This window comes from Oryza sativa, chromosome 1 (genome assembly GCF_034140825.1).
Source record: "Oryza sativa Japonica Group chromosome 1, ASM3414082v1".
NCBI classification, from domain to species: domain Eukaryota; kingdom Viridiplantae; phylum Streptophyta; class Magnoliopsida; order Poales; family Poaceae; genus Oryza; species Oryza sativa.
In genome coordinates, this window is record NC_089035.1 from 33,954,265 (window position 1) to 33,974,012 (window position 19,748).

The 19,748-nt window shown below is 50.0% G+C and overlaps 3 protein-coding genes across 4 annotated transcripts; all 3 read right to left on the bottom strand.

Annotated features, from left to right (window-relative positions):
* Positions 1-2,094: 2,094 nt before the first annotated feature.
* LOC4327048 (uclacyanin 1) lies at positions 2,095-3,170 on the bottom strand. The gene is made up of 2 exons (XM_026021631.2): positions 2,967-3,170; positions 2,095-2,828 (listed from the first exon to the last, which is right to left on the bottom strand). The coding sequence occupies exons 1-2, from the start codon at positions 3,124-3,126 to the stop codon at positions 2,245-2,247; spliced, it is 744 nt and encodes a 247-aa protein (XP_025877416.1). The 5' UTR covers positions 3,127-3,170; the 3' UTR covers positions 2,095-2,244.
* Positions 3,171-11,396: 8,226 nt separating this feature from the next.
* Positions 11,397-13,788, bottom strand: LOC4327049 (sulfite exporter TauE/SafE family protein 2). The gene is made up of 4 exons (XM_015777025.3): positions 12,858-13,788; positions 12,286-12,426; positions 12,058-12,207; positions 11,397-11,954 (listed from the first exon to the last, which is right to left on the bottom strand). Exons 1-4 carry the CDS (start codon positions 13,449-13,451, stop codon positions 11,646-11,648), a joined length of 1,194 nt encoding a protein of 397 aa, XP_015632511.1. The 5' UTR covers positions 13,452-13,788; the 3' UTR covers positions 11,397-11,645.
* A 2,455-nt stretch (positions 13,789-16,243) lies between these two features.
* Positions 16,244-19,378, bottom strand: LOC4327050 (sulfite exporter TauE/SafE family protein 5). Of its 2 annotated transcripts, none has more exons than XM_015767983.3 (4): positions 18,549-19,378; positions 17,113-17,253; positions 16,877-17,026; positions 16,244-16,739 (listed from the first exon to the last, which is right to left on the bottom strand). In XM_015767983.3, exons 1-4 carry the CDS (start codon positions 19,332-19,334, stop codon positions 16,431-16,433), a joined length of 1,386 nt encoding a protein of 461 aa, XP_015623469.1. In that variant the 5' UTR covers positions 19,335-19,378; the 3' UTR covers positions 16,244-16,430. The 2 variants fall into 2 exon arrangements, with proteins under 2 accessions (XP_015623469.1, XP_015623478.1); XM_015767992.3 differs by having other exon boundaries at positions 16,806-17,026.
* Between the last annotated feature and the right edge of the window lie 370 nt (positions 19,379-19,748).

The window sequence follows — 19,748 nt, forward strand, 5'->3', positions numbered from 1 at the left end:
CCAAATGTGGCACGGTCGAGGATGAGCAGCGCGCTAGCGGTGGTCGGCCAGTCAAGCTCACCATCCGCCTCGTTCTCCTATGGTCGGGGAAGCGTCCGCCGCCACCGGACTTGCGCGAGAAGGCGGCCATGGCGAGGGAGAGGGAGCGACGTGGTAGGGCGGCCGCAGAGGCCGGTGACTGCGGTGTTGAGGGCGGCGCGGTCGAAGGCAAAGGTGCTGCGGCGGCGGCGGCCATGGCGGGGAAGACGGGTCGACATGGCGGGGCACCTGTAGAGCTAATGTATTTAACGCTGCGTGTTCTCTAAGGATGTGCCGGGTCTGATTTGACGCCGCCGACACGCATCGCACTCACCTCCGCCTCCATGCCACCTCCGGTCGCGTCGCCCTACCGTGTCGTCCCGTCTTCGCCGCCGCCGCCGCGTGCTTCAGAAGGGGAGGAAGAAGAGTCGTGGGTTGCGCCGCCCCCTCTCCCCCACTGCCGCACGCTTAAGATGGGGAGGGAGAAGAGATGCAGGTTGTGCCGCCGTGCCGTGTCGCCCCATGTCCCCCTCCGCCGTGCACTTCAGAAGGGAGGGAGGAGAGAGAGTGGGGTGGGGATTCTTATGAGTGGGCCCTAGCAATTTTTTTTAGAAAAAATTGCTGACTAGACTGTCACATATGCTATTCAAACCCTAAACCGCTCGCAACAGTGTTGTGTGTGTGTTGGGGGGGGTATTTCGTTCGAATATTGAAAGTTCAGAGTGAGCGATATCTGGTTTTCGAGTTTAGAAGGGTAATTCGGTCGACCACAGTAGTTTATTGGTGTAATTTGTACCTTTTACATTCTAATTTCAACGTCCCGAATAATGATTCCAAACACATTATAGGATACCCCTTGAAGGACGGAAATGCTACTGGGCGGGCGATCGCTCGCCCGGGGCGATCAGTCCCCCCCTCCTCCCCCTCCCTCCCTCCACCTGGTTTCCTTTTTTGGCACTGCATTATTGTCCTATTTTAGTAAATTTATTCACCTAAAGTTTATACACCTAAAGTTTATATATCCGATTCAAATTTGAATTTGAATTCGAATATTTTTTTATATATAGTATTTCTATACATCTAAAGTTTATACACCTAAAGTTTGTAGACCTAAAGTTTATAGATCTAAAGTTTATATATCCGAATCAAATTTGAATTTGAATTATATCTGATTCAATTTTGAATTTGAATTCAAATATCAGATTCAAATTTGAATTTGAATTCAAATATTTTTCATATATAGTATTTCTATACATCTAAAGTTTATACATCTAAAGTTTATAGATCCAAAGTTTATAAGTCAAAAGTTTACATACCCGATTCAAATTTGAATTTGAATTATATCCGATTCAAATTTGAATTTGAATTCAAATATAAATATTTTATATATATAGTATTTCTATACATCTAAAGTTTATACAGCTAAAGTTTAAATTTAAATTCAAATATTAGTTTATAGACCCAAAGTTTATAAGTTAAAAGTTTACATACCCGTTTCAAATTTGAATTTGAATTTGAATTCAAATATTAGTTTATAGACCCAAGTTTATAAGTAAAAAGTTTACGTACATGTTTCAAATTTGAATTTTAATTTAAATTTTTATGGTGTAGTATTAAGAGAAGAATGGGAGGTGAAGTAGTAAGGGGGAGGGGCGGGTGATCACTGGGGAGGGGAGGGAGCGATCACCCACCCATTAGGATTGACCCTTTAAGGAGATCAAGGCTCTCGGACAGTGATCACCGGTGACGCCTTGGGCATCAAGCGGCGATCGGTCGTCTTGCATGTAGGACTTCTAATCGACACAAAGAAGGTGATCGATGACTTCCTTAAAGCGGGACCAAAGGATTTTTTAAATTCTGGTATACCCAATTCCGCTTTAGATCGAGAAATTAGTGATCATGTCTTGGCTAAGTAGTAGATCATGAAGCTTAGGCCCCTAGAGGGAGATTCTGATAATGGACCAAAAAAAGAAGAGGGTTAGCAATTCGCAAGATTTTGCCCTCGACTTTGTTTCTACTGTAGTTTAGCAAATCCATTATTTGTCACTTAAACTAATAATCTCATTCCACAAGTCGTCAGGACTCAAGGACTTAGAATTAACACATAGAAAACCATGTAAAAACACAATCCTCAACTCAACAAATCACACCTTAACACTTGACTAAATTAACATGCATGCACATAATCAGCATCATCCATGACTTGGCCTAAAACTTCTCCCCAACTCATACACCCAAAACAACTAGCCCAAGAGCTACTAGGCCGACTATGACATCGCTCCACTTTTGACGCACGACGGCAGAAGCGTCCGACGACATCGGCGGCGGGGGAGGTGGTGAGGACATCGGTGCGAAAGCCGCCGCCGGAAAATCTGCCTCCACGGACTGCACAGTGGGAGCCATCGCCGGCGCCGGTTTAGGCGGAAGGTGCCTGCTCCTGTGCTTCTTGTGCCCCGAATGCCTTCGCTGCGTCGCCGCGGGTGCTGGTGCCGGCGACCATACTGGCGCTTGCGCTGGCGGCAACGGCATTGGCGCCGGTGCAGTCCGCCTCTTGTGTCGTGGAGAAGGTGGCAGCAACGGCGGTGGGCTGGGCGTTGCGGGTGCGGGGCGGTCGGCGACGTCCACCACCAGCTTCATTCCGGACTGGCAGTGCCCCGGCGCGCCGCAGATGAAATAGCGCTTCCCCGGCGTCGTGAGCACGATGGTGGTGCTGCCGCTGCTGTCGGCGGAGACAGGGCTGGTCGCGGAGCACGCTTCGTAGTCGTCTTTGGTCACTTCGACGACGTTGTGGTACGAGCTGTACTTGAATGCTGCACAGTGTTTTGCCCGCAAAGAATGAGCAGGAGAACGCGGTACGTAAATTAATCGACAGCAATCCTACTGTAGTCCTAATGACCGCACTAGTTGGTAAAAATTGCAGTAATTTGTGTGCAGCTTAGTACACTTACTTAGCGTGTCTCCAGGAGAAAACGTTTGCGATGCAACCCAGGCCTTGTACTCCCCGCCCCAGCCGCCGGCTGCACTGCCGATAGTGTAATCGGCAGCCGACACGACGTGGATCAGTGAGACTGCCGCAGCGATGCAAATCGCGGCCTTCATATCTACCATCTTCGCCGCACAAAGCTTGACGATCCAGACAGTATCACTGGTGCATGTTCTCGATCTGGGCCTCCATGTTTATAGAGGAATTAGCGTGTCAGTTTGTCCCTACGTCGATCCGAAGGGTACAGAATAATTTATCAGACCCGGCACGGAATTTCGCTGCCACAGATCATGGCGCGCGGAAGCAGACAAGGAGTTAGTAGGTGCCGTAGGACGAATTGAGCATATGAATATTTGGAGCATGCAGCAATAGCTTGGCTGCAATTGCCAGGCTTTATATGTTCCACCGATCGTGCCATGTGCATGCAGCGCAAGCAAGCCGAGCCGATTAGCCGAACGGTACATTCCTTGGGCACGTACAGGCTGTCGCAACGCGCGGCCGCTCGGTGACAAACGGATTCCGCCGGGAGGAACGCCCGCCGATGGCAAGCGCACCGGAGCGCCCCGCCACGTATGTAGGTGCCAGTAGTGTTAAACAGCCGAAGAAAAGTTCGGGAAACCGAGCCGCGCGCGTCCGCCCGCGTCTCGCGCATGCACCGTCCGCGAGGCGCCTTTTTGCCGTCGCGCCGTTGTCCCGTGCAATCCACCGAGACGGAGAAGGTGCCCGGCGCTGGATGCGGCTAAGTGAACAGTCCAAGAGCGTAGGGACTGGCCGGGTGGAGGCGCGGGCCGGTTCGGCGCATGTGCGCGGCGCGCGGGCGGGGGGACGGGGACGCATGCGACGGCCGCCTCCGTGCTGCGCCAACGCGGCTGCAACGGAAGCGTGCCGCGGAAAAGCTACCGGCGATAGCGAGGTTGCGTAGAGTAGCTTTTGCCAAAAGCGGGAGGCACGCGACCCCGGTTCCTCGCTGCAACCGATTCGCGCACAAGGGGCCCAGGGCCAGGGCCGCTGCGCCGCCTGAGCCTGCGCAAGCTATATGTGGGCCATGTATTGAGTGGGCTAAAAAGGTTCCCGGTCTCTTGCGTAGCTCCACCAAGTGAGATTTAGGGCATGCCCAAGGCTCCACCCTCGAGCAAGATCTCACACCTCCCAAAGCGAATATTCGCGCCACGTCGGAAGGAGCCGCGTCCCTGCAAGGTGCATGAATGCTATAGGAGGTCCGAACACCCTTATCAGAGGTATCACACTTTTGACCGGAAGAATCGACGAGGATGCGCGTTGGGTAGCTGTGTCGCCCCATGCTATCGCTTCAGCTCGTGTCACGCCCCGAACTAGCCCCGAGCGGGACTAGCCCGTGACGCTCCAAATTAACCTGTTAATCGATACCAGTCCCAGGAAACAGTGCTGGTATCACAGGAAGACAGAGTATCACAGCAACAGAGGTCTCTTTATTATAGAGTAGGAGTACAGTCATGTTGGGCTGCGGACAGATCCCGAGCTCACAACTGCATTACAAAAGGGAAACGGAAGCCAAGACTTGGACCAAACGTCACAGGCGCGACTTGGGAACTAGGCCGAAACCCTAAAACTCATCGTAGCCGGCTTGCTCCTAGAAGAACTCCTCGGCAGCGGGATCCGCTTCATCTTCTTCAGCAACTGGGGGGGATTATTTATATAGAGCAAGGGTGAGTACGGGAGTACTCAGCAAGCCATGGGAAATAAGTGTTTAATGCAGGCTTCAAGGAAAGGCTGTTGTTTTTGCAATTGATTTTATTTGAACTCTTTTCTGAAACAACTAAGTGAGTGCTTCTCAAACGACACGGATGAGACAGTGCGTCTCGTCCGGTCGGAGTATGTGCAATGTATCAGTCTTTGAATTGATTCAAGGTTAGCACTCGGCCAACAACTTTCAAACGGCCACCCGGGCCTAACTGATCCCATCAGCTGCAGATTTTCCAAACATCGATCCCCTTTCCACAACAGCAATTTCACAAAGCAGTAGTCAAACAAATCTACGCTAGGAATCACCTCACATCCGCCCATGACCGTGGGCACGACTGTTCGAACAGTTTTAATAACCTCTGCAGAGGGGGTACACTTTACCCACACGACATTACTAACCCGGATCATCCAGCCCGTGCAGAACGGCCACGACTAGAGACCTTAAGGCTTTCATGACAAGGCATTTCGAAAGCCGACACAGGTTCACCATATGCCAACGAGAGGGGTCCCAGACCAACACCAGATTAGGTCCCAGACTATACTGTGCCAGGAAGCCCAGGGGTCCTCCCCAACACCACCCCGGCGAATCCACATGTCTCTTAGCATAATGGCTCCCCCGATAAGCTAGTTACTCAGCCAGGGGTGTCCCATTCCACCCATGTGGTCGTACTTGTCTTATGTTCGGATGAAATTCCAAGGAAACGGTCCTTAAGTGCAAGAGTGGGAAACCATACACCCGGTACGTTCCCCGGTCCGCGGTTTTGGAAATTCATTTAGTTCGCAAGCACCGACCCAGGTGTCGGGTTTTCCAAGTCTTTTGTAAAACCCAAGTTTTACCCAAGATGATTCTCAGATTTTAAGTTTGAAGGCGACCGTCGATACCTGTGCAGAGTGCATGATTACCGAGGCGCAACTAGGTGGGTACAAGGGAACATGGTATAACAATTACAATGGAAGGGTCAAATGCAACAAATTAGGTAGGTCCGCCAATCTGCCTTGCAGACGAGACAAGCAGATTAAGTGCGATCCTATCAATACATAATATTTTTCAAGCAACATAATTAAGTTCAAATATAGGCTCAAAATGTTCAAATGTGGCTTGCCTTGCTCGAGATCTTGAGCTTGATCCTCGAAATCCTCGCACTGCGGGTCTTCGGGCTCCGAAACTACACGCAAAACGGGACAACTCAACAAACGGCAAAAATAAGCCCTATTAATGACCTCTAAGCGTGCCATTAGATAGATCTCGAGATTTGAGGAATTTTGGAAGTTGAACGGAGTCAAACGGACTTACGGTTGGAAAGATATTGAGTTTCTAAGATTATTGGATTTTTGGTCTAAAGGAAAAGGATTTATTTAAATCCTTTTTGAAAAAGAAAAGAAAAGAAAAGAAGGAGGGAGGGAAATTAGACTTCCCTCGGGCGGCTAGGGCGCGGCCCGAGAGAATGGGGCGGCTCGGCCGAGCTTAATGGGCCGGCCGGCCCAAGAAAGCGGCCCAAGGCGCGCGCGCGGGCGGGGAGGGGAGAGAGAGAGAGCCGGTGGGCCGGGTCCATCCCGCGTGGTCCCGGGTGGGACCCGCTTGTCGGCGACTCGGCTCTCCGTGAGCGAGGTGCACGCGGGGCGTGCTAGGGTTTGGGGAGGGAGGCACGGCGCATGCGCGCGGTTCGCGGAGGACGCGGTGCGGCGGACCCATGCGCAGCCTCACGGCTCACCGCGGACCATGCGCACGGGGGGTAAACGGAGGGAGCGGCTGGCCGGGTCAGCCGATCCGGTCACGGCCGAGGTGGCGCCGACGTGGCGCCTACGTGGCTGCCACGCGGGCCGGCGGGAGGTAGACGACGACGCCGGCCGGAACGGACGGCGGACGACAGCGGCGAGCGGCGGAGCGAACCATGGCGATACAGGCGAAGGCGAGCACACCGGGATGTTGCACAGGACGAGGGGAGACGAGCCAACGGCTCGGATTCGCCGGAGGGAGCTCGACAGCGGCGGATTGCGGCGGCGGCAACCGGTGGTGAGGGAAGGGGGAAATGGCGATGAGGTCACGAGGGGCCGATTCCCGGTGGTGAGAGCATCTACGCGGCTATGGGAATCCGTTGCTAGCGTCGGATTGGGCGGAGCTACGCCGAGCGAGGCCGGCGATGAGCGGGCGCTACGGAGCACGGGCGGCGACGGCGGCGAGCACACAGCGAGCGGCGGCAACGGTCGGGGCGGTGCCAGCTAGCTACGGGGAGGCTACTCGTGCTACTACCCGAGTCTAAGGGGAGGAGATGGAACGAGGAGGGAGAACGGAGGGAGGTACTACCGTGCGGGGGTGATGGGGCGCAGTGACGAGAGGCCGATGGCACGGGAGTGATCTCTCCGGCCTCGGGCCGGGGAAGAGGAAGAAGACGAGCGCCCGGAGTCCCCTTCCGTGTCCTTGCTCGTGCCGGCTCCTCCGACATGAGCGACGGCGAACGGCGACAGCGAACAGAGCACGGGAGGCGGCGACAATGGAGTGGAGGCGAATGGGAGAGGAAAGGAAAGGGGGAAAAGCTTGGGTTTATATGGGCGACGATGTCGGTTTGGGAACCGACCTTGGGCGGTCAAGGGAGCGAGCTGGCGCTCGGCGGTCGCGGCCCCAACGGCGACAGGGGGGAGGATGACGCCGGCGGGAGGAAAAAGGGAAAAAGAGGGAGAGAAAGGGGGCTTTCCCCCTTTCCACTTTGGGAAAAGGAGGAGGGGATGGGGGCGACGTGGCAGAGGGAGGAGGAGCTCTGCCTCCGTCCCTTGGAAGCACGCGCGAGCAGGGGCGGGGCCAAGGCGATGACGACGGCGATAACGGCCGGGCGGTTTGGAGCGGAGCGACGACACGGGCGGCAGGCGCGGGTAGGCGCGGCAGGCGCTGACGGCGGTGGCGACTGGCCGGTCGGCCACCATGGCGCGCGCGCGCGGGAAGCAACGGGCGGCGTGGCGATTTGGGCGGCGTCGGCGGGAAACGGCAGCGAGGGCGGAGGGCGCTCGGCTAGGCGCGGCTCACGCGCACGCGTGCGCAGCGCACGGGCAGAGCGGGGGAGAGGAAGAGAGAGAGAGAGATGGGGAGGGAGGGGGAGATGGGCCGAGAGGGATTCGGCCCATCGAACCCGAGGGAGGCGAATCAGACTTTTGCGGAGAGATTTGATTTGGGAAGGATTTGGATTCGGGATTGAACTTGATGATAGATCGAGGATTTGAGATATGAGATGGCACGGACACTAGGCAACAAGCAGGGAAACGGATTTCGCAAATAGAGTTTTTAAGAGATAGTTTTCCCGCTAGGCGCCACGACGGAACGGGCGCTACAGCTCGCCATCAACTCGAGCTCCCGCGCCATTGCCATCATAGTCGAGGTCGAGGTCGTCACTGTCGTGCGGATCCGACGAGCTCGAGATCAGTCGGTGGGAGAGAAGAAGCGCGACGGCGCATCGGTCCGGTCGTCACCGCGTCGAGACCGGCCGCTGCCTCGTCGATCCCGGCCGTCGCCGCATGGATCCGCGTCCGCCGCGTCGATCCCGGCCGCCGCCGCCACGTCGATTTGCGGCCGCCGCGTCGATCCGCCACCGCCGCTGCTTGATCCGCCGCCGATGCATCGATCCGCCACCGCCGCCGCTCGATCCGGCGGTGGGGAGAGAGGGCTGGGCCAGGGAGAGGCGGCGCCTCCGGGAAGGGGAGGCGTGGGGAGAGAGAGTCGATGCCGGGAAAGAGACCGCTGGAGAGAGAAGAGGCGCTAGAGAGATTGGGTTGGGGAGATGGTGAGGAGAGGAGAGGTTGATGTGTATATATGTTTGTGATTTCTAGGGGCATACTGCAAATATTGGACTTATATGCAAATAAAAATAATCTAAGGGCTTCAATGCAAAATATGACTGACTGATAGGTACTGCGGTGCAAAATAAGATGGATGTATGGCTTGCACTGTGTGAGGCATATCCCTAGCTGGGTCTTTGATCACTTTTGTTCACGTGGATGGTGGAGGTGCTCCCGGCGTTGAGCATATGCCCTTAAGACCAAGTGAGATTTAAGATGGGCTTGTTTCGATGTGTTCGTGTGTGGTTTATTCCGCTCTGCTTCCATTAACTTGACTAGCCCACGTCGGAAGCTCGCTCAATACCATCAAACCAAAAATGACGGCAACGTGTCGTGCAAACACAGCACTACAGGACTACAGGCCATGCATGTTGCACGAGTGATCACATGAGAAACACCATCAGACATTATGTATGTTTCTGGGCTTTCTTTAAAAAACCGAGTCAATATATTGATCTGTTATTAAAAAAACAAAAAAACTACTCAACAGTATTCCGTACACATGGAAAAACTACTACCATTAAGGGCGACGCTCCGGTGCTTTCTACTTGTAGTATTATACTACGAGTAGAATTAATCCTGACCGTTTATTTTAAAGGGTAGATTAGTAATCTTTTAATACATATTAGGGGTAATTTTGGCTGGGGCTGATTTCTGTGTCTCGGTCGCTTGATCGCATCAGGCCCGACGCAGGCACTGCATCTCGCATGTTACTTATCACGGCGATGGAACCGATCCATTCGAGCGTCGGCTGCGCGTGGCCTTCCGCCGTTCCGCGTGCATCCAATCGGGGCAGCGGTGTGCAGTTCAATTCGGAGGTCACTCCGACGACGATCCCGGCCCCTCCGCGTGCGGCGGAGACTCGCTTGGATCCATTCCGGCTAGAGTTTGCTTCTGGAAAATACTGCAGTTGCTGCTACTGAATTATACTGTTGGTGACGAAAAATCCTGGCACTGCTGGTGCTTACTTGTGTAGTTGGTGACGAAAAGTTGTAGTGCTTGATGTTTCATGAATTCTGCTGTTGGTGATGATGTATGTAACTAGTGTGTGCCGCAGCGAGACACCATTGCAGAGTAGCAGTTAAGCTCTTGGTATTGTGCCATTTTCGTTGCACTTCTGCGTGTTTAAAGGTTAATGCCTGCTGCTTTTCAAATGTTACGTGGATCTATTTGTGCCATGAATGAAACAATATGATAGAAATATAAATCATCCATGTTTGAATTTTGTTTCATATAACTCTTGATTGCGCTTTGTTGATGATTTTTTTTTGACGCGAGACTCTACCTTATTACCATTTGATTAATGGTGTGTCAAGAAAGTTACATAAAGAATTTGTTGCTGAATTTAGTTGTCCCAGAAACAGCTTGAGCACTAAAAAATCCTGTAAAGGCAACAGAGAGCAGTGTACGCAAGCTGCTAACCCATCTAGCCAGCAGTGCCATCTCCATCAACACAAACACCCCCGGAGAGTGAAAGGCACGGCCCGAGCCATTCATCGTCAGATTCAGATATTCAGTAGATCTACCTTTGACCATTCCAATCGAACACTCATATATTAGTAGCAGTGAAATTTAATAGACATGCATTTGATTCGATCGAAGACGTTTGCAACAATGATCCATCCAACTCAGGTTTTTCATGTGTGCACTGTGGGGCCTTCACGGCCTATGGCGAAAGTATCCCGCTTCACTGAGATGCTAGGCCCTGCTGCGTAGCCTCTGATGGGGGGAGACACATGCGGCAGCGGCGTCCGGCTGCAGGAAGAGAGGAGCGCGCGCACGCGAGCGGCGGTGTCGTGATCATGTACGCTGTTAAGTTTAGTAACTATTAGAAGACGAGTTTACCCTCCGCACATAGTTTTTTTAACAAATTTGCCCACCCACGCTTCTACTACCATAAGATGAGATGGTAGTAGAAATATATCTGAACCATTCAATCAAATTAGATCAATGGTTCAGATCGTTTTCTACTACGAGTAGAAAGCACCGGAGTGAGGCTCTACCATTAAATATCTAGCATCTTATCCTCTTCTTTGTCTTTTCCCCTTCCCTATCCCTTTAGTCTGACTACCACCCTCATGAGCACAACGACGACGACGGCGGCTAGCTGCGCGGGGTGGCATGTTGGGCATGGAGGACGCTCAACCCCCTCTCCTTCGCCAGTGACGAGGAAGGCGGCGCCCCGCGGAGCTCCTCCCGCTGGCTCAGGAACACGCGGCGCGGTGGCGAAGCAACGTGAGAGGTCTCGCGCCGCCGCGGCCACCGACGAGGACTGCGAGCTCCTCCGTCCCTCCACCCCCACGCGACAATGCTGCACCGCCACCACTCCCCTCCGTTCATCCGCCTCTCCATGCCGATGGTGTTGACTGCTCGCATCCACTCCTTCGATACCTGCAGGTACCCCTAGCACTCCATTCCGCTTTGGCTTGATTCCTCCACCCCCCCACGCCGGCAATGCTTCACCGCCGCTTGCATCCCTTCCTCATGTGTGTTTTTCTCTTTTTTTGCTTGATGATGCCCTTTGCTGATTTTTTTTCTCTGGCTTATATGGATGGTATCGATTCCCCTGTCCTATCCTCTTGAATCTCTCCAATTCCACAGGTACTAGGTACCACACACCATGCAGCCAGTACCATACTGGTACCAGGTACCAGATACCAGGTATCAGGTACCGGGTACCAGGTACTAGGTGCTAGGTATCAGGTATCAGGTACCAGCCTGTGCTATGCTGCTCTGGCTGCATAGGAGCAATGCCGGCGACGAGGTATCGCGCGCACGATATCAAGGAGGAATAGGATATGTATCGCGCCTATGGTACGTGGTACCAGGTACCAGGAGGGGGCACACGTTCACCAAGTGAAATCTCACCTATATAGAAGAAAGGAAAGAGAGGTGTCACTTGAAGTACTAGTATCTCATAATAACAGGATTTCGTTGTGTAGATGCCCTCTAAAAAAAATACACACCATCAAACCAAAGACCAAAGTGGCCGAAGCGTTTGGTGCAACTGTCACATTTTCACCGTTTCAGCATGCTGACGTACATGCGACTATGCGAGCTTACGATCTGCCAAAAAAATATTCTCATCAATCGTTCATCAGCATGGCATCTTGAAGCCCATGTACTGTCCACTCGTGTACTGGACCCAGACTCGAACCGCTCCGGAGCAAGCTATCACGACGACGCTGAGCGCCAAGATGGCGGCGACCATGAACACTATGAGCGAGACCCTCCCTGACTTCCTGATGGTGCCTTGTATCACCACCAGCCCGACGATCGAAGCCACGAAGCAGGTGATGGCGTAAACCAACGCGGTCACGATCCCATCAACTCCCAGGATTATGAACTGAACCATCGACATCGAGGCGCAGAAAAGAACCATAAACATCGTCGTCGACGATGCTGTCTGAACAAAAAAGAAATCAGACCAAGCGTCAGCGAGTAGATACCACTATGGCATTTACTAATATTCTAATAGTAATACTACTTTTGAACCAGACATGAATTACTTTTGGGGGCACTCCAATTTGTAGTAGGACAGGGTTGAGAAGCAGGCCGCCACCAATGCCAAAGAGCCCACTCATAACGCCGGTCAGCAGAGCAGCTACCGGGAAGACGTAAACTGGCAAAGATTCCAGCTTGCTCTTCACTGAAATTGCCTACATTTCCAAGGAAATTTGTTGATGGCTATCAAAAAAATACGTAATAAACCATATGTTTGAGTTGTTTTAGTGTACCTGGTCAAACTCCTGGCTGTTCTGAGCGTGTGATTTTCGCTTCTGGTGCACAATACACGCTGTGAAAGCCACAGCGATAGGAATCTGTGCTATGGTGATGAGCCAGTATGTAACTCCGCATGGCTCAATGTCAAATACCCCCTGAAGAAAATAAATGTGTACTTAGAAATTCTTTTTGAACGAAATGTCCTTACAAATTGAGAGAGGCTGAGACTAATCATAAAAACTGGAACTTTGACAATGGATGCTAGCAGGGGCGGATCCAGGAAAAAAAATTGGGGGGACTCAATTACACAATTTCTTCGACCTTTAGTCATCTAGAGACCTTTAGTTTATTATTTATGATGAAAAAATTAAGGGGATGCTCCGGGGATATCCATGGATCTTGTAGGTGTAGGGGGGACTCGAGTCCCCCCACGTTTGATCCGCCCCTGGATGCTAGGCTGCTAGCTATCACTAATCAGTTCACTTGAATGAACAACTGATGAAAAATCAATTGCGCAAATGAAGGCATGGATTATCCGAATGGGCAAAATAAATCACTACTAGTATTAGGTAACAGATTCTCATACCTTGGCGCCCTCGCCTCCTATGAACAGATGAATGACAAAGAAGCAAAGCCAGATGGTGACGAGCACCATCAAGTCAACGCATTGACGCCGATGACCATCTCCATCCTTCTGGCCAAGAAGCGCTTCCCCCGCGCCATCGCCAAGGGAGCTCCCTCCCTCCAGCATCCTCCTCGCCGCAGCCGTCTCGGCGCGCCACCGCTTCATCCCGGTGCCGTACGTCTTGAACGTGGCGGATGCGAGGAACACGGCGAAGAGCGCGGTGATGAGCCACTCGGGGAACATGACGTTGCAGATCACGCCGACGCTGACGCCGAGGAGGAGGCACGGCTGCGAGACCACGGCGATGTCGTAGTCGATCAGCGGCTGGTGGCCGCCCTTCTCGTGGCCGCGGAGAACAATCAGGGTGTAGAGCACGTTGGACAGCGTGCCGCCGGTGACCATGAACGTGGAGAACGCGGTCGCCGTCTTGAGGCTGAGCCCGGCGACGATGTTGAGGATGGGGACGTACAATGAGCCGCCTCCGACTCCCCCGGCGCTGGAGAAGGCCGCGGCCAAGAAGGAAAGGATGCATGCAAGAACAGTACCAAGGTCCATCGATGCTAGCTGCTGCAATCTCCACTGAGAGAGGGGCGGAGTGGAGCTGGGGGTTGTTTCAGAAATGAAGCGATTACCTGCTTCTGAGTGGTGAGGAACTCATCAGCTTGCCAATGTTTTGGAGGCGAGTTTGGTTATGTTCGTGTAATCGTGTTGATTCTGTGTTTTATGATGTGCCTGGTAGGCTCTTCGTAGATTCTAATGGGCAATTGAAATCGAAGAGTAGGAGTTGAATCTATTTGTAATAGACCTAGTTGATACTTACGACGTGGACATTCCTGTTGTTTACCTGTTTGTTTAGATGTTTCTGCAGATAAATATTCCGTGCACAGTTTCCATCTGCTGTCGACAACAGTTTAGTTTGGTCAACTATGTATTTAGACGTTTTTCTGAGTCGGAATGCACATCAACTAGCCACATAGTCGTGTTTTGTGCGACTTGGATGCCCGTTTAAGTATCTTATGTATATTAGTATATATGTGCCATTTTAGCTGATCCACAAGGTTCCCTATTTTGTTTTGAACTGAAATTTTGGAATTTCGGTGTCACCGAAATTTTCGAAATATCCAGGAATTTTCATGATTTTTGGACCAAAATTATTTGATCTTTTAACAAAGTTTGACTGAATTTTAATAAACTTTAACCAAATTCAAAATATTAGAAAACCAAAATTTCGGACGAGATAATGTGTTGTTGTGGGTCAGAAGTAACCAAAATTTTAGAAATTTCGAACCGAAATTATATTCATTGTTGATCCCTCGCTGATTGTTATCAAGAGTCACTTATTCGAACCAAAATTGTTTATGGCTTCGTGTAAATATGACTAAATATGGCATTCTGAACTAAAGAAATCCAGTATTTAACATCTAGAGATGTATGTTATGTTCGTTGAACACACCATTCTTCAGTATTAAGTAGTAACTCGTCATTAGATCCAAGGCAAAGTATGAATTGCAAATAGATATGGCGGGCCTAAAAAATAAACAGAGTTCAAAACTATACGAAAATCTCGAAACGTAGGTACCTTGAGGAAGCAAATAGCTTTGCTTAATAGAGTATGTTCGTAAGGAGCAAACTGTTAATGATGATGGAAATAAAAAACATGATTCAGTTTAGGCTCCCATCTGGCCATCTCCCGCATTCTGAACTGTTAACCCATTCTGAACTGTTAATGGTCAAAGTTTAATTTCCTGTTTCCTAGCGAGAGGGAGTTGGGAGAGTACGCTTTACATGGTACTAGCCGGAGATGATGAAGAGCTCCGGCCTCTTGGCGAGAGGACTCGCTGCGGCGAACGAACTCAAGCATCTCATAGCCTGCGAAGGTGCAGGCAACACCACTTGAACCTGCCTGCTTAGTCCCCCATCTCTTACTAAAATGAGGCGGTGGTGGCGACCGGAATTAGGGAGAGCAAACGGAGAGGGCAACTGTGTGGATTAGAGAGAGGAGGATGGCCAGGGAGGCGGCACGGTGTTGATGGTCGCTGACTCGAAAGGGTGGATTGTTTACCTGGTGACGCTTCGGTTACTGAGCAGGTCGTGCATGACTAGCTTTCCAAACTCCTGTTGAAGACTCTAGAAGACTCTAACTTGGCCAGGTTTTCTAGTCAAGTTTATTTGAGATCCAATGGCTGATGTTGAATACCAAGCTGCATCCAACGGTCCTTATTTTCCGATGACGTGGCGCATCGAGGTGGTGAAAAACTTTAGTTTTTTCACTACTTTAGATATGGTTGGAGTACGGGAGGGCAACCTAAGTACCTAACCCTTGAGGGATTTTCCCTCATGTAACTTTTTGAATCAAATTTAATATAAATAGTTGTAAAATATTCTTTTTTTTTGGCAATGCACAGTATAGCGATATCTACCACTTCACCAGAAATCATATTCAAATTCCACCGAAACATTAAAAAAAAAGACAAATTCATACGTGAACATCTATATGAATGTGAGCAATAATAGAAAGTCTTATAACATGAAACGGAGGGAGTACCAAAGACTATTCATATGTTGGGTTTGTCTTTTTTTTTTTCTCAATGTGTGAGTTGAGTTTTGACTTGGTTTGGTGGAGTAGTTTATGTATAGATAAATTTTAGAGTCCTCAAGAGATAACAAGGTGTACCAAAATTTTTAGTGCAAATTTCCGTATCTCATGGTATCGAGAGGTATCGTACCTTCTCAAGATCTGTAAAATCACTCTTATATAGTATATGGTATCAATGCTGTCAATTTGTTTGAGAACTTTTAACAGCAATTTAAATAGTATTTGAACAAACGAGGGAACATGCCCTTGCTAGTTTAAAACATTTCCATATTGGAGTACAAAGCACAGGTTGGATTTAAATTTCAATGTTTGTGGAATAACATATCTTATATTAATTTATGATATTGCTTTCTAAAAAAAACTGTGACTATTTGAATAACACGAAAAACGAGGGGATATTCTCGAGATGAAAATACTTTCCAACTATTGCACGGATTGAAATGCTTTCCAAGCATTGCACGGTAGTAAGGGCACTTTATTTGGACGATGTCAAATGTGCTCTGACAAGAAGTTCGTCTACCCAATCAAGATAATTCTTGATAGTACTTTCTGGCGTTTTAGTGTGATAAAACTAGAACTCTCCTTTTCAAAATTAACTAGAAAAACTAATACGGTTTTTTGGGGCAAACTAAGAAAACTGATACTAGCAGATTTAGCATATTTAAAAGAAAAATCTAAAAAAGAGGGGGAAATTGGTTTTAAGCACTCTACTGCTACGTGGATCACCGTAAGTCAGGCTTCTTTTTCAGTATGGGCATCAAAAATGCCGAAATGGTATTTATTGTAGTGAGAATTCTGTAAGCTAATAACTACCTGTTATGACACGGACAACAAAATCTTCTTTCAGGCAAGCCCATTTATAGCAAGCACCTCTCACTCGATGTTTTTTTTTTTTTTTGTTGTGTAACTGTGTGCACATATTTAGCTTACTGACAATGTCAGCAAGGTAACTTGAAACCCATGTAAGCTCCACTAGTATACTGCGCCCATACATCCAATGCTCCGAAGAAGGTGATGATCACGGTGCTGACCGCCATGATGCCAGTTACCAAGAACACGATCAGCGACACCCTCCCGGACTTCCTGATAGCTCGCTCAATCACCACCGCTCCAACAACCGAAGCAACAAAGCAGATCCCTGCGTAAACAGAAGCTTCTCCGATGCCTTGCATGCCTAGCAGGATGAACTGAACCATCGACATGGATGCGCAGAAAAGGACCATAAACGAAGACGTCGCTGCTGCAGTCTGCAAATCAAGGATGGTAATGCTACTGCATGAATCATGGACTCGACAGAAAACTACTGATCATACCTTGGTAACCATAGGTCCATAGGACCATAGTTTCAGTAGCTTAAGAATCTGTAGTGTGTGTACCACTGTACCTGCGGTGGTATTCCAATCTGAAGAAGAACAGGGTTCAGAAGTAGGCCTCCCCCAATGCCAAAGAGGCCGCTCAGAGCACCGGTGACAAAAGCAGCCAGTGGGAATAGAAGCGTGGGCAAGGTATCCATTTTAGTGCTCTCCGGATTTGCCTACATGACCATGTAATGGTTCATGAGCCCCAATTGCTTGTAAGTAATTGTCACAAGAACAGTTAATAAAAGACAAAATATGCCACCTTGCCATCTTCTTGATTATGCAGAACTTGTTTCTTCCTCTTCGCGTATATAATATAAGCTGTGAAAGCCACGGCGAAAGGAACCTGGGACAGGGTGATCAACCAGTATGCAACTCCACAGGGTTTTATCCTGATCATACCCTGAGCAGATAAGAACAAAATGTTGGAATCATGCATATGAGTATGATTGATGGCCAGAATTTCTAAACTGCAACCTCGGTATGGTTAAGTTGCCAAAATTGCCACTGACGTCTTCAATCTTTCCAGTTCATATATAATGAATGTGGAGAAGAACAATGTTATGATTCTAACAAGGAAGAAAAGGTCCCAATTCAGTAATTAACTGACACGACGTTCGATTTATTTTTGTTTTCAGGGAGAATTGGCCAGCCTCCAGGCTCCAGCTATATGATTTGGTGTTGTCCTTCCATCAGCTTATATATATTTTTAGAAAACAATTCATCATGCTACCGAAAAGACACACGAGTTCAACAGGTTATTCCAGGTCAATCAACTTCTGGAACAAACTAATATCAGCTAGAAAACTGCTAAGGCCCTATTTAGATCCTATCCTAAAATTTTTCACCATGTCACATCGAACGTTTGAACACCTGTATGAAGTATTAAATATAGGCTTAACAAAATAACTAATTACATAGACTGTGACTAATTTACGAGACGAATCTTTTAAGTCTAATTGCTCCATGATTTGACTATATGGTGCTACATTAAATATTTGCTAATGACGGATTAATTAGTCTTAATAAATTCGTCTCGCGGTTTACTGATGGATTCTGTAATTAGTTTTTTTATTAGTGCTCGAACACCCCATGCGACACACTATATAATACCTTATGTGACACGCTAAAATTTTACACTCCTAGATCTAAACATCCCCTAAATTTTCTTTTCAGAACATGTCGACTTTATGTGAGCTGCTTTATCATTTCCAGGCCGACTCGATACCTATCTAGAGTTCATGAAAAAGGCGCGTGTTGAGATGAAGTGAGGCATTCCTATCGAGTAAAATTGACATTTTTCACTAAAGCAAAGGAAGCAAACAAACCTAGCCGCTACTTTCCACTAAAGCTAACAACAAATGGAGAGCATAACTGCATAGTGCAAGCAAAAACTGACAAGCAGAAAGGCACCCGTGATAACGAAGGGCGCATTCTGGAGTATCGTTGCTTTGGATCACGAACAGATATACTTCCTACCCATGGTCCATGCCTCCATGGATCCGTTTCCTTCCTACCCAACGTTGCGGGTTTGCACTGGCCTATGCGTCACTTTCGTGCATCAGCAACCACCATGTACACTTGTACAGTGAAGTTGCATGGTGCGCTGGTCTTGTTGCTTTAACTGTGTAACGGAGGCTCGAGAAGCTTACGGCACGACAGAACACGTCACGAGGCTAGCAAGCAAGGGGGGCATACCTTTCCATGCTTATCGCCAATGAAGACATGGAGCACGAAGAAGCAGAGCCAGACCATGACAAGCACTGACACGTCCTTCCACGGGAACCCCGCGTCGCCGCGGGCACCACCGCCATTGCCGGCATCGGTGCCGTGCGGCAGCAGCAGGGGCTCCTCGCGGCCGTGCGCGGTGGCGGCTGCGACTGCGAGGGTGGCGCCGCGGCTCTCCGAGCTCCATATCCTGAGCCCGGCACGCAACGTCTTGGTGGTGCAGAAGGCGAGGAACAGCGCGAAGAGCGCGGTGATGAGCCACTCCGGGAACATGACGTTGCACACCACCCCGATGCTGACGCCCAGGAGCAGGCACGGCTGGAAGAGCAGGGCGATGTCGTAGTCGATCACCGCCGCGGCGCGCCGCCCGCAGCCCGTGCAGAGGAGGTTGTAGAGCACGTTGGAGGCGGCCCCGCCGGTGACCATGAAGGACGAGTAGGCGGTGGCCCGCTTGAGGCTGAGCCCCGCCACGAGGTTCAGGATGGGGAGGAACAGCGATCCGCCCCCCACGCCGCCGGCGCTCGACACGGACGCGGCCAGGAAGGAGAGTAGCCATGCGGCGACGGTGTTCAGGCCGAGGCCGACGTGTGAGGACGAGTCGGCAAGGAGGAGGTGTTCCCGCCATTGCGGCGGTTTGGTGAGGAGGCTAGAACTGGAGCTGGGGTGCGACGAGGTGGAGTTGGACGCGCACGCTACGGACAGGAAGGAAATGCAGATGGCAGCGACGAGAGGGAAGAGCTTGGTATTAGTCATCATCTTCTTTGCCCTTCGCGGCTTCGCACGGTGTGGAGTATTTTGCCCCTCCAAAGCCTGTTTCTGGCTGGTTTTATAAGCCATGCTTTGGGTGTGTGTGGCTAGACTTGTTACTTTAGGAGAAAAGTTTCTAAACTTTATTTATGAAAAAATGGCCCGTTTGGTTGGGGGGAGCTTTTAGAAAGGATTGGGAGTTTAGAGGGATGAGACTATTAAATGTTTTGTTTGATTGGGAGACATGGGAATTTTGGTGGGATGGAGATAGGGAATTGAGGAATGAACTCCCCCCTTTTCAATACCTGGGTAGGGGTGGTAATTGGGAGGGAATTCCTCCTTTACTTCGCCAAAACAAATCTCAGCCATCCGTTTTCATTAATGACCTAATCTCCAACTAAACTCCCTATCAATTTCCTCCAC